Source organism: Globicephala melas, chromosome 1, assembly GCF_963455315.2.
Source record: "Globicephala melas chromosome 1, mGloMel1.2, whole genome shotgun sequence".
NCBI lineage: Eukaryota > Metazoa > Chordata > Mammalia > Artiodactyla > Delphinidae > Globicephala > Globicephala melas.
The window spans coordinates 172,936,575-172,951,022 of NC_083314.1; the positions used below are offsets into that span (position 1 = coordinate 172,936,575).

A 14,448-nucleotide genomic window follows, 5' to 3' on the forward strand; every position below is an offset into this window, starting at 1 on the left:
GATCGGGCGCTGGAGGGCCTGGAACTCAGTAAATGGAAGCCACCGTACTGTGTGGGCGTGTGTGTGTCTGTGTGCACGACTGTGTTTGCGCAGGTGCCTGAGCATGTGTGTGCATGTCTGCGTGAGTGTGGGTGTGCATATGCACGTGTGTGCGCGTGTACGTGACATCCATTTCCTCCACCACCATTGGAGAGTCGCTCTCAGGACCCGCTGTGGCCAGGGGTGCTGACAGTCATTTCTGGGGTCTCTCTCCAGATTGCCAAGGGATCATCGAGGACGTTGTCCTGCTGGGCGCGCCCGTGGAGGGAGAAGCCAAGCACTGGGAGCCTTTCCGGAAGGTGGTATCTGGAAGGATCGTCAACGGCTACTGCAGGTCTGTCCAAACCCTGTGCCTGTGAGGAGGTGACAGTGCTTACTGAGCACCTAGTGTGTCCAGGCCCTGTGCCCAGGACACAGATGTTGGAGGCCAGGCCCTTGTCCTGGAGGATCCCAGGGACCGGTAGGACACCAGCCCTACTAGAAGCAAGGCCCGGGCCAGGTGTTCTGACCTGGGCAGCATCTATCCCCATAGGATGATGGGCAGCAGGGACAGATCCTAAGAAAGGTTTCCCTGTGTCGGGCCTGAGCCCAGTTTACAGGATGACACGAGAGGCCAGGCTGGTCACCGTGATCTGGGGGAAGAGGGTGAGTGGGATGAGACTGAAAAACAAAGATTGGGCCGTAAATGGGGGGTCTCTGAACGCCGACTGGGGAGCTCGCGTGTGGGTTATCCGGCAGCGCAGGAAGGGAGTGGGGAACGTCCAGGCTGAGCTTTCAGAGCAGTGTCTTGGGGCAGGGCTGACAGCCATGGGGGAGCCAGCACCCACACCACACGACAGACCCTCCTGCAAGAGAGGGGGGCTGTGAAGACTGACAGCTGTGGGGCTGGAAAGGAGGCATCCCTGGGCTTGGCTGTGAGGAGGACTTGAGAGGTTTCAGCCAAAGCCGTGCCCTGGACTCTGGGGAAGAAGAGAAGATGAAGGCCCCCGCTGAGACCTCAGGAGATTGGCCTGAGAGGATGCCCGGGCCCTTCAGCCTCCAGATGAGGCAAAGGAGGGAGGTGACAGCATAAACACGAGAACAGGGATTTGGAATCGCACAGACCTGGGTCTTAACATCGGCCTCAGTTTCTCCATCAGTGAAGGGGGGATAATAGTAGTGACTCCCCCCAGGGTTACGATGATAGTCCAGCGATTTACAGAGTTGCCCATGGTGGGTGCCTGCTCCGTGAGTGACAGATGGTGTTACCGTTCATCAGCAGCAGCATCGAAGCGCCAACCTCGCGCCAGGCACTAGCTGGAACCTCGACAGGGACAAGCCCCCACCTGGCCCTGTGCAACCTCGCACGCAGCAGCGCAAATAGGCAGGAAACAGGCAGCTCCGGGCTTGTCTGCGACACCCAAATCCAGAAGCTCTGAAACCAAAGGCTTTTCCCCAAGTGTGGTGCACACTCATTTAGCGACAGGAGGTGAGACTTGGGGAAACGGCTGACTCACGGGGCTATGAACATGAAGTGTCCAGCAGGGCATCTGGAGATGCAGCGCTGGAACTGAGAGAGATGCAAACTGGAGCGACGGCCAGTGGGAGGTCAGCTTCGGCTGAAGCCAGAAGGACAGGTGAGATCATTTGAAAGGCAAAGCCTAGAGAAAGAGGAGAGTGCTGGGTTCCTGATTCTAAGGAATATATAGGTCAGGGTGGAAGGAGGGAGAGGCTCCAGCCTGAGGTTAAGGGCAACTCAGAATCATCCCACATACATGCCCAAGACGTCCTGCTGGACGTGGGGCTACAAAGATGAACAAGAGGAGTTCACGTCTAGCAGAAAAGACACATATGGAAACAGACAGTTATTCCAAAAAAACCATGAAAAATGCAATAATGCAGTGATGGGGGAGTGGATATGACAAGTATTAGACTCTTACCACCTGCCACATCCTGTCTCTGTTGTCATTTGCTCCGTTAATCGTGCCCTAAACCCTAAGGGGTTTGTATTATTAAGCCCATCTTACAAGTGAGGAAACTGAGGCCCAGAGAAGTTAAGTCACAAAGCCAGTTAACTTTAATTTTGATCTAAGCCCAGCCATCCCAAGTAGAACCTGCAAGTGAATTGAAGAGATTTGGGAAGTCTTTATCATTTTGATAATTTAGCCCATGTCTAGTTCAGAGCTAAAGATAAAGATCGTCTTTAGCCTTGGATAGAGGGCGTTAACCGGGACACGGGAGTTCAGCCAATCAGTATGGCTTTATCACTCATATTCTAAGCTGAGTTCTTAGAATCAGGATATGGTAGAAAGAACAAAGAAACAAAGACAAAGAGCTCATGCAAATCAATAAGAAAAAAAAAATCTAATAAGAAAAATGGCCAGAGGGACTTCCCTGGGGGTCAAGCGGTTAGGACTCCCGAGCTCCCAATGCAGGGGGCCCAGGTTCAATCCCTGGTCGGGGAGCTAGATCCCACATGCATGCTGCAACTAAGAAGTCTGCATGCCACCACTCAAGATTCCACATGCAACGAAGACCTGGCACAGCCAAAAATAAATAAATAAACAAAAATTAGAAAATGGCCAGGGACTTCCCTGGCAGTCCAGTGGTTAAGATTCCATGTTCCCAGTGCAGGGAGCACCGGTTCGAACCCTGGTCAGGAAACTAAGATCCCACGTGCTTCATGGTGCAGCCTAAAAAATAAAAAGAAAGAAAATGGCCAAAGGATATATAAACATGGAATAAATACAGTCAATAAACTTTTGGAAATGTACCCAATCTCATTATTAGTGAAATAAATGCAAACTAAAATCAGTAAAATACTATTTATCATCCGTCGGATTATCGAACATCTGACACATGAATAACATTCAGTGTTGGTGAAGATGTGGAGAGATGGGCGCTGTCATACCCTGTCGGTGGCAGCTGAATTCAGTGGAGGATAGTTGGCAAAATCTATCCAAATTGTTAATGTGCCAATCTTCTGATCCCGCAGATTCTGACTTCTGGGATCCTGCTGTACTAGATACATTCACAGAGATAGATGCACAAAGGGGATCCTTGCAGCTTCATTTATAATTAAAACAACCTGAATGACCGCAAAGAGGGGAACCGTTAAGGGGGAAAAAGCAAGTGCGACAATAGGTACTGTGATCCCATTTACAAAGGAAAACGTTTCTGCGTGTGCACATGTGTATCTGTATGTCTGAGAATGGACAGGCAGGTCCAGAGGGACCATGAGAAACTAATAACAGTGGTCACCCCTGAAGAGTGGACAGGGATTGGAGGTAGGGCTTAAAAGAGACTTTTTTTTAATTGGTATGTAGTTGATTTACAACATTGCGTTAGTTTCAGGGATACAGCAAAGTGATTCAGTTATATATGTGTGTGTATATGTATATATATTTATTAATAAAAGAGACTTTAATTTTTTAAGTAAGGACAGTTTAAAAAACAAGAAAAGAGCATCCTAATGTCCATAGCAGCACTATTTACAGTAGCCAGGACATGGAAGCAACCTAAATGTCCATCAACAGAAGAATGGATAAAGAAGATGTGGTACATATATACAATGGGGTATTACTCAGCCATAAAAAAGAATGAAGTAAAGCCATTTGCAGCAACATAGATGGACCTAGAGATTGTCATACTGAATGAAGATATTGATTATATGTGGGATCTAGAAAAGGGGTACAAATGAATTTATCTACAACACAGAAATAGAGTTACAGATGTAGAAAATAAACTTACGGTTACCAGCGGGTAAGGGGTGGGAGAAGGGATAAATTGGGAGATTGGGATTGACGTATACACACTACTCTAGATGAAATGGGTAACTAATAAGGACCTCCTGTATAGCACAGGGAACTCTACTCAATACTCTGTAATGGCCTGTATGGGAGAAGAATCTAAAAAAGAGTGGATACACGTATATGTGTAACTGATTCACTTTGCCGTACAGCAGAAACTGACACAAATTGTAAATCAACTCTGCTCCAATAAAAATCTTTAAAAAATAATTAATTAATTAATTAAAAACAAGAAAAGAGAAGGAATGGCCACCACATTGATGGCAGACAGCCCTCAGATAAAATCCTGGCTCCACCATTTACCACTCAGGTGGCTTTGGACAAACCAATCTGAAGCTCAGTATTCCTGCCTGTAAGATGGGAATAACAGTTCCTCCTGCACAGGGCTTCTGGGGAGATTAAATGAGATTATGTAAGATGAAGGCTGGCGCTTTATACGCGCCCAGTAAGCGATAGCGGTTATTATTACTGGGCATATTCGCAGCACACGATTTTTTTGATGCTTTCATAAACAGCAAAGGGAAAGAATTAAAATTGCATGTGTGCAATATGAAAGCAGCAGAATCTTATTAAACCCATCTGTTCCGTTGAGAACCTGAGGCTAATAAGTTTGGTTTTCCATTATTTTGTGAGATCCTGAGCCATCTCTCTGGAGAGAAAAAGGAGGAGGGGGAGAGGAGGAAGAAGGAGAGAAGAGGGAAGGAATGCACAGACCGAAACAATAACTGTAATTTTTTGATTAAATTAAGCACTGACCAGGAATTCATATTCTTGGCCCCCAAAAGTGTTTTAGTTGCCATAAACCTACTTAAAGACTGGGAGTGGAATGAGGGGCTGGGGGGAGCTTCAGGCCAACACTCCCAAACTATATATGTTTATAAATTTATCATGTACATTAATAAAGCTCTTTGCAAGTTTGTTAACTTGCTTTGGCTTTCACGAACCCCCTGGAAGCCAACCGGCCAAGTGATTCTGTTCCCTATTATACTGTGAGGAAACTGAAGCTCAGAGAGGGTCAAGTGCCTCACCAAGGTCACACAGCAGAGCCAGGATGTGAACTCAGGTGAGACTGTCTCCCTGATAGTTGGGATATCTGCAATGAGAGGGTTTTGTTCTGAGCCCCCGGAGGACTCCCTGTGTGGTCTCTGCTCCAGTACCGTGTGGGGATAATGGTAGAAGGAGCGGGGAGGACCCCCTGCCCACAAGTGGTTCCAGGCCTGTCAGCAGCCATGGCACACCCTTCACCAGGTCATGCGGTGTGAATCAAGGTTCAGTTGTATGCATCCGCCTGGCCTGGAGGGCCATCGACGCCTGGCTTGCTGGGCACTGCACCCACCTCCCACCCGCAAGGGAGTTCCCGATTCTGCTCAGGATACAGGATGCAGCACTAAGGCGCAGTCCTGCCCTCAACAAGCTCTCTGCCCGGAAAAAGAAAAGACCCAGGAACGGACACACGGAGGACATGTAACAAAGGTCACAAGAGGAGCATACACCAGTCACGTGAGGGATAAAGGATTAATACTATCAAGTGGAAGGGCTCAGGGGCACTCCCTGGAGAGGTGGCATGCAAGCTGAATTTTGAAAAGATGGATAGGAGCCCATCAGAGCCTGGAAGAGTAGGCGGAGCAGGAGAGAGGCCACACTGCCCACGAAGGCCCAGAGCGGGAGGTATCATCGTACCCGGTACCTCCTGAGCGCTCACGTGTGTGAGCACTGGGTACACGACGTGCCATCTCTCTGCACGCTCCTGCCCGCCCCGGAAGGTAGGTTACAGCGAGGAGACTGAGGCTCAGAGGGGTCAAGCAACTTGCCCAAGGTCACACAGCTGGTAACTGACAGGGTGGGACTGGCTCTGGGTGGTCCCGAGGGTGGGCTCGTGGCCCACCCCAGGCAAAAGAGACAGATGCTGGGCACAGAGGGTCTGGAATGCCAGCAAAGGCCCTGTGGTTTGCTTAGCACAGTTTTGAGGATGTGGAACCTTCTAACACGTTCCTGTCCTGCCCCTACATGTGTATGAATAAGTACATTTAACATTGTAAGTAGAGTTTAAGACGGATCATTGGGAAGGAACAATCCTGACTTTGCTCCTTTGCTTTCTATGTCAGAACCGCAAAGGGGCCTCCCTCACACCCCGTATTGGATGCATGTAAGCCTCACGATTAGTTAATAAAACAACTTGAGTCAGTCTCCTTTCTTCTCCCCTTAGCCATCATTCTGAGGGACAGTGTTTCTTGGGCCTTCAATATTAGGGTAACCATTGCGACGTGCAAACATTGCTCTCTGGCAGTTAGGGAATTTTATAGAAGAGAAGGCCTGTGGGTAGTGGAGAGTCAAGGTTGGCTTCTGAGAGGAGAGGGCCATGGTCGGATGAGAGTTGAAGACCCCAGTGGCTGGAGAGAGGTGAGGCCAGGAGCGAGGAGGAGGCCGTTCCTTTTGTCCGTGGGGGGCTGGGCGGGGAGTTGCCTGATCTCAGGGCTGGAGCAGAAGGGATGGGTTTTGGGGGAGTGGGGAGTAGGGGCAGGTAGTACAAATCTGCAGGATTCCGTGATAAGTTGGCCATGGCGGGAAGGGAGGCCTAGGACATGGCTTTGCTGGCTTCTGCTCAAGGGACCTGGTAGACAATTCAGGGAAGGAGTCACAGGCTGATGAGCTCAGGGTGGGGCACAGCAGGAAGGTCTGTTGAGAGCCCCTCAACTCTGGACCCCAGCCTTCTAGAGGCTTCCAGGGTGGTAACCACACAGGCACCCATGTGGCCAGAGATCCCAGAGGGTCAGGCCTGGAGAGCCCACAGCACCCTGGGTCCCAGACAGCTTTGGGCCCTCGCCTGTGGGCACAGAGGGTCACGCGGGCAGGCTGGGGACTCCTGACCCTCAGCACATTCCCCCGCACACGCGGGGAGGGAGGGCCCTTCTTTCACATAAGCGCACAAAAACGATGGGCTCAAATGGCCCTGCAACCGGAGTTGGACTCGGTCTAAACAAAAGACGCCCAGTGTGCTAAGTGGGGTCTCAGCCCTGGAGGCAGAGGGGGAACAGAGGCGTCCACGTGCATGGACTTGCTGAGGGAGGGGCCCAGCTTCACCCCGGACAGGGCACAGGGGTTCGAGGGGCAAGGCTGTCCCATGGGCCCCACAGACCACGCCTCCCGTGGACAGTGCTCGGTGTACCTGAAGAATCGGGCCACAGAGTGTCCGGGGTTATCTCCTTGCCAGAGTGCAGGGTTTATGTCTGGATAGGGGGCAGGGCGTGGTGTTCACAGCAGCCATGAGAGTGGAGGAGTGTTCCAGGGCTGTGACCTGCCTCGGGGGGCCGCGCTCACCTCCTAGGTGGCTGAGGGCAGGGAGAGCTGCAGGCTGGGCCAGACCTGTCTCAGAAAGCACAGCTGGTCCCTCCAGCTCAAAGAGAGATGGGGGCCCAGACCCAGAGTTCCAAGCCACGGAGCATGGTGGCCCCAGCTCCCCGTGATCCTCTCCCCCCAGGCAGACGCCCTGCTGCCTTTCTTTCGTCTCCCAGGGAGCCCTGGACCAGCCTCCACCCCCCACCCTGGGAACAGGAAACCCTCCCCAGCTGAGAGCAGCTCACCCAGCCACATGCAGACTGTGGAGAACTTCACCCAGCTTCCTCAGTCACTCACTCAACAGATATTCGTCTACTGCCCACCAGGCCAGCGCTGTTCTCTGCTCTGGGGGCCCAGCAGGAAGCAAAGCAGCCTCCCTGGAGCTGCCACGCCCTGGGCAATGCTCCCAAAATGCTAGTGGCTGCAACTCCCACCATCATACACGGGTGCAGCGGGGCCCTGGTCTCCCACAGAAGCTCCCGTCCCACCAGGCTCCCCCAGGGCGAGGCAGGGCCCTCCGAGGCTGACGTCCGCCCCTTCTCACTCCATCCTCTCTGCCCACAGTGGGGACTGGCTCTTGAGCTTTGTCTACCGCACGTCCTCCGTGAAGCTCCGAGTGGCTGGCCTACAGCCCGTGCTGCTGCAGGACAAGAGGGTGGAGAACGTGGACCTGTCCTCCATGGTGAGTATCACCTGTCCCTCCTGGGGCTGGAGGGCTGGGCACTTCGTTACTCCAGCCCAGCTACCCAGGTCCCAGGGACACTGGCCCGGGCTCAGTCCACCCCAGAGGAGGGAGGTCATGAGAATTCATTTGGGAAGAGGTAACTCCTGTTCATGGGCACCATCCTTGTGCTGGGGCATTGTCCCCAGGCCTCTGGGGCGGGCACTATTATCCCCATTTCACAGATTAGGAAACTGAGACTTAGAAAAGTTCCCATCACACAACTAGCAACTAATAGCCTGGATTTGGACCTCCAGAGCCCATGCTCTTGCCCCTATATTACTGCCCTCCCACTACGCCTCCCCACTCCTCCTCCCACCGCCCCCACTCACTCCCTCAGCCGACATTACTGGTCAGGACAGTCTATTTCTCCTGGAAGTAACCAAAACAACCAGAGGACACAAGTGGAGGCATTCAGGCTGGACCAGAGCAGAAGCGCCCAATTTCCAGGGTGTGAAACCGTGGAATACAGAGCAGGGAAAGTGTGTTCCCCCACCTTGGAATCATCCGGAGAGTTTATTTCAAATGCAGATCCCAGAGCCCCACTACCCAGACCTCCTAAATCAGTCTCTAGGAGGTGGAGCCTGAAAGTCTGCATTTTAAACACACTCCCCAAAGATTCTTACACATCTCAGACTAGGCAGGGCAGACAATGAAAAGAATTCTTGCTGGGAATGGAATGCAATGCGAGGGAGCCCACCCCAGCAGCTACACAAACCTAATTTGAGTTTCTAGAGCCATCTTCTGGGTTTGAAGGAACCTCGTCCACCCACCACATGTCTGTCGTAGGGAGTTAATAATAGCTTCATGTGTGGACACTCACTTGATGCCCAGCTCTGCCCTAAACCTTTTGCAGTATCCGTATCCCCACTGTACAGATGAGGACCCTGAGGCTTTGAGAGGCTGTGGGACTTGCCCAGGGTCACAGAGCAGGGACAGGGCTGAGCAGGACTGAAGCCAGTGGGCATCGCCCCCGTTGGGTAGATGTGAGAACCAGTGGCAGAGGTGCCAGCTGCCAGGAGGATGAGGATATACTGAGCTGCAGGTATGTCCCCAGGCAAACTCAGCCAGTGAAGATGCCCGGGTTGCAGGGTTCACGAGAACAGGAACTTTGTTTTCCAACTATTACATTGCCGGCTGCCGTTTATCAGGTGCCGAGCATTTCCTGAGCGCAACCCAACTCCCCAGGCACCACGTCAGTGATTTGAGCCAGCCGCACCATCCTACCTGAGAGCAGACAGTCCAGGCCCCTCCCTGGGCATCTGAAAACTCCCCTGGGGAGGGGCACCCCGGAGGACCCTGGCTTCTCCCTTCAGCTTCAACAGCAGCCTGGCCCGGCGACACGCACACACGCACACACACACACACATGCACGCACACACACGCATGCACGCACGCACGCACACGCACGCACACACACTGCACCTCGTCGTAGGGGAAGCCGGGCACCCTGACCCACCCCCAGCACAGCTAATGCTGGGTTGCACGCTTATTGAAACTTGACTGAGGGTTGAAGAGAGCACAGGGGGATTCTAGCGCAAAAACTTAAAACCAGAACGTTATCAGGCACTGCTGCCACTGAAGCTTGTGGGCCGTGACCTTGCCCCGAGGTCCCCTGGGCCTCCCACCCAGCCTGCCACCATGTCACTGGGGCCAATTTGTCCTGGCTTATATCTTCACTCCCCCAGACTCCCAGGGCCCTAGCTCACAAGTCGTGACCCACCAGACAACACGAGTGAAGCAGTCCTGGCCTTCCCGACCGGCAGCTTTGGGGGCCGGTATTGGTCCAAGAATAAGAAGAGTTTCTAGACTCATCCACCCATGAAACTTATCGCTCCTAATTCAAGAGGCAGTCTTCCCAGGACAGACGTGAACTTCAAGCCCTAGAGCCATCTCCTTAGATCATCTTTATCCCTGATAGACTTGCTTCACGTGATGTCAATCTCACAGCAATCCCGTACAGTGGGTATTGGGCATCCCCAAGTCACAGACTGGAAAACTGAGGCTTGAGAGAATAGATTCGGTGTAGCCAGAGAGTCATAGATCTGGTCTCTGAAACCAGGTCCAGAGCCTGTGCTGTACACCTCCCTGTGGGAGTGAGGAAGCTGGGTAACAAGACCAGGAAACAGCAGGACTCAGTGATGCCTCCTGGCCCATGTCCAGGGGTCTCTGTCCTGTTTGAGGGTCCCTGTACCCTGATGGGGTGAAGGGGAGAAGTGACTTGATGCCTCACCACTCCAGGGGTCTTCCTCTGCCACAGGAATCAAATGTGAAAAGGAATGGCTGAATGTTCCTTTCAAATGAAAATTTCCTTTAAATGCTACAAAGCCCCTGAAAGATAGTTTCTGCCCTGGGAAGCCCCTGAATGGGATACAGTGGGAAGAGCACAGCCTTTGGTGCTGGAGAGGCCTGGCTTAGAATCCAGGCTCTGCCACTGGTATACTGGCTGTGTGACCTTAGGCCAGTGACTGAACCTCTCTGTGCCTCGGTTTCCTCATCCTAGAAACAAGAGATATCACCTGTCTTCCAGGGCACATGCGAGATGGTTGGTGCACAGTAGGCCCTCGTTTAATGCTGGTTCCCGCGTCTCCTGCCCCTGTGTCCACCTTCAGTTCTGCCTCTGGGACCACAGCTTCAGAGACTCCTCTCTCCACTCAGACTGCCTTCACGGCAGCTTCCCAGCTCCTGCCTAACAATAGCTCTTTATCGCATTAGGAGCACGTCACAAAAAGCAGTGCTTTCCTCTTCTGGGTAATTAGAGGTAATTAGCATTGCCTTTGTGCTGCCCTCCTCTTTTCCTTGAAAATTCTTGCTGGAAGAGAGGTTGCTGGCAAAACAGTCCTCGTGACTGCTGTTGCGAAGCACTGGCTGCCCTGTGCTCGGAGCAGAAACCTACAGGACCTTCTACAGGAGAATTTCCTTCTCCCTGCCGGGCTGACGTGGGCAGAGCCCTCTGAGCCTCATCCCAGCGTCAGCCACGGGACACAAACGTGGTCTGCGGCGGCTCCTGATCTCAGGACAAGCCTGAGCAGGCGTGAGCCAGGGCCAGGCCCCGTCGCAGGCAGAGGGCATCTCTGGTGAACGGAGCAGACAAAGGCCAGGCTGCCTGCCCACCTTTCAGGCTCTCCTGTGTGGGGACTGGGTTGCAGCGGGTGGGGGTTTCTGCCACCCCGGGGGCCACGTCACGAGGTTTCTCCAGAGCCCAGGGTCTCTGGAGTCTTGGTGTCCCAAGAGAAGGCCAGCTGGCTTCTCGAGCTTAGCACAGGGCTTGGCACACAATAGACATTCAGGAATAATAACAATAATAACAACAATAGTCAGTGTCTGCATGGTTTCCAGACCTTATGTCACTTGATCCCCATAGCTGTCCCATGAAGTAGGGATAATAACCCCATTGTACAGGTATAGAAACTGAGGCCGCAGGAAGGGACACTGCATGTGAGTGGCAGAGCCAGATGAACTAGGGAACCTACCTCAGAGCCTGGGCTCTTAACCAGTGCGTTCACACTGTCTGCATTCATGCACCTCTGTGGCTTCCAGCCAGTGACCTCCAACTCTAGGCCAATAAGCCTGTGACGTGTATTATCTCGTTGAATCCTCACAACCAGCCCACATGGTGTATGGTGTACGTATCTTTATTAGCCCCATTTTACAGAGGAGGAAACTGAGGCCCAAGAGGTAAAGGAACCCCAGGGGGCCTGATAGCCTTGGAAATTGTTGACCAGGCAGAGACAGGTGGCAGCAGCTTTGGTTTGGGTAAGTCAAGGTGTCTTGCAAGGCAGGAAACCAGAAGCGCTGAGGCCCATTCATCCTGTGTGGCTCTGGTTACCCTGAGCACCCACAGCGTACAGGGCTGTATGTGGGGAGTAGAGGTGAGTTAGAGGTGTGCACTTCCTCAGCCCACACGGTCTATCAGAACACAGACAGAGGCAAGCAGATGAAGACGATGGTGTGTAGTGAGTGCTGTTGCAGGGGAGCCCCAGGAAGGGTCCGTAACCAGCGTGGGAAGGTCAGGGAGGCTTCTCAGCACCAGGGACATCCAGCATATCCGGACAGGTGGCAGACTTCAGTCTAGACAGCCAGGGAGATGGTCTTGGGCTGAAATCTTTATCCAGCATCAGCCATGCCAGAATGTTCCACTGCTCAGAAGGGATGCTTTTCCCATCCACTTCACTCCTGCTCTCCCATCCCTCTGGCTACCTGTGCAATTGGAACTCTGCCAGCCAGTTCTGCCTCTGGGTCTTTGCAGAATTGGCAGATCAGGGACGAGGCTTGGCTGAGACCTGGACCAACCTGTAGCCAAGAAGGTCCAGAGCTCTGCATTCTAGGGCAGCTGCACAGTGGAATTTCCATCTGGAATCAGCTGTAGCCAGTAGCCATAAACACCTCCCTCCCTTCCTGTCCTGCCTGCCTCCACCCAGCCCGAGTACCAGCCCTTCACCAACATCAAAAAGGTATAGGGAGGTCATCCTTGTTTGTCCCTGTGGGTCTAGGTTACTGCTGGCCCGAATTCAGATGTGATGGCTGGAGCTTCAGCAGCCGTTTTGGGTTCCTGAATGGATCTGCCTAGCTCACTCCCTACCTTCTATCCCTCCTTCCAAGAAAATTAAATTAAAAGGAACTCATATTTATGGAGCACCTACTGTGTACCAGGTGCTGTGCCTTGTGGTTTGTATTATATCTTCCCACCAACCCCATGCGATGGGTATCACTAACCCTAATTGTGTAATGTCCCTATAAAAGTGTTTGGGGTCATATATGGAACAGAATAGTTCCCACAAAGTCCCAGGCCCTTGGAGCTCTCATAGCAGACATTCAAGGTATGAGGTGTCATGATCCTCATTTTACAGACAGGGAAGCTGGGTCTCAGGACGTTGTACAGACTCACCCAGTTACTAGAAAGAGACAGAGCCAAGTCTGGAGCCCCCGTGTCTCTGATTCCAAACTTAGGTTCTTTCTAGCGCCATGCAGCCACTAATGTCCACCCGCTATGGAAAGATGCTGCCCTACCTTGACCGCCACCCTGAACCCAGGAATCTGAAAAGCCTCTTCTGTGTGTATACATGTGTGTGTTTTCACTGAACACTCTTTAAAAGTGGTTGTAAAGAAAAGAACAAGAAGTAAGCAGGTTATGAGAAGATAACAAAACTGTACAGGGAATTGTCTTTTGTGTTCTTGCAAAGTCATTGGAATAACCCGGTGTGATTTGTGATTCGAATGGAAATGCAGGTGTTACCAGCCGAGCCTCTGTGTTGCTTCCTAAGCTCCCCAGCACAAGCCTCCCCAGTGCTTTCCTGTCTCCTTTTTAGAAAAAACCTTCCTCTTCAGCCTTGAAGGACTGTTCTGTCTTGTGCTTGCCTTTGGCACTAAAGCAGGCACCCTAGGCTGGCTGGGGAGAGTGCAAGGCTCCATCTCAGGGAGGAGATTTGAGCGAAGCAGCCTCTGCTCTCAGTGTCTCAAGTGCTGTGTGTCGTTAAGCTAAACCACCACCCCTCTCTGGGTTTCTCTTTTCTCATCTGTAAAATGAAAATGATTTTTAAAGTCTTCCCCACCACACACCTGATTTTCTATGAAGTGAACAGGCCTGGATTCAGACCCCAGCTCTGACACCTGGGTGACCTTGGGCAGGTCACTTTACCTCTCTGCCTCAATTTCTTCACCTCCAATTAGCAGCCAGTACCTGTCAAAGGAGTATATTCAATAAACTCATTTCCTACAAGGTATTAAGGACCTACTCTGTGTCGACCATTGTCCATTTTCACAGTTAGGCATCGGGCACTCCCATCACACCCCTATTTTTCAGTCGCTGATATATGCCAACACAAAAATAGGGGAGTCTCTCTTCTCTCAAGAAGGGGGTGGGCACTTCTGAGTTCTTGACCCTTGTCTTAGTGAAGGTTCCATCCATAATAAAGGCCCAGATGAAGTGGCTTAAACACACAAGAGGTGATGCTGTCCCATAGGCAAAGGCTAGAAGAGGCAGTTCAGGGCTGGCTCCATAGCTTTCAGGGGCCGAAATTCCCTGTCTTGCTCTTCTGCCATCCTTAGCGAGCCAACTCATGGCTCATGCTGGCTGCCACAGCTCTGGCCATCCTGTCTGAATTCCAGCCAGCAAGAAAGAGGAAATAGGGGGGAAAGCGAAGCACTCCCCCTTTTAAAGAGAATTCCAAGGAGCACCGCATAACACTGCTGCTTCATCTCATTGGCCAGAACTCATCACCGTAGTACACTTAGCAACAAGGGAGGCTGGAGAATGTACCCAGCTATAAACTGGAGTTCTTATGACTAAGGGAAAGGGGGAGAGTGAATCGTAGAAAGTACCTGGCAATCTTTCTAGCCATAGTTCTATTTTAGATTTGGGGGCTTTTTCCTGGAGGAACCCTCACAGCAACCCTCTGATGTAACTACTCTTACTGTCCCCATTTTACAGCTGAGGCACATGGAGGTCAGAGGCATACAGGGACTTGTCCAAGGTCCCACAGCTGGTGATCCACAGAGCCCTTCCACTGTAACCTAAAGCTGCAGGCAGAGAACAGGAACTTCCACTCCAACTATAACAGGAGG

General features: G+C 52.0%; 1 protein-coding gene across 6 annotated transcripts in view; it reads left to right on the forward strand.

The window, feature by feature from the left end:
• Positions 1-14,448, forward strand: part of TMCO4 (transmembrane and coiled-coil domains 4) — a 96,835-nt gene that overhangs the window by 80,990 nt on the left and 1,397 nt on the right. For all 6 annotated transcript variants that reach the window (XM_060310235.1, XM_030876385.2, XM_030876374.2 and 3 more), the window contains 2 exons: positions 256-373; positions 7,728-7,845. In XM_060310235.1, coding sequence (XP_060166218.1) covers positions 256-373; positions 7,728-7,845 — 236 coding nt within the window. The remainder of the gene's footprint in view (positions 1-255; positions 374-7,727; positions 7,846-14,448) is intronic.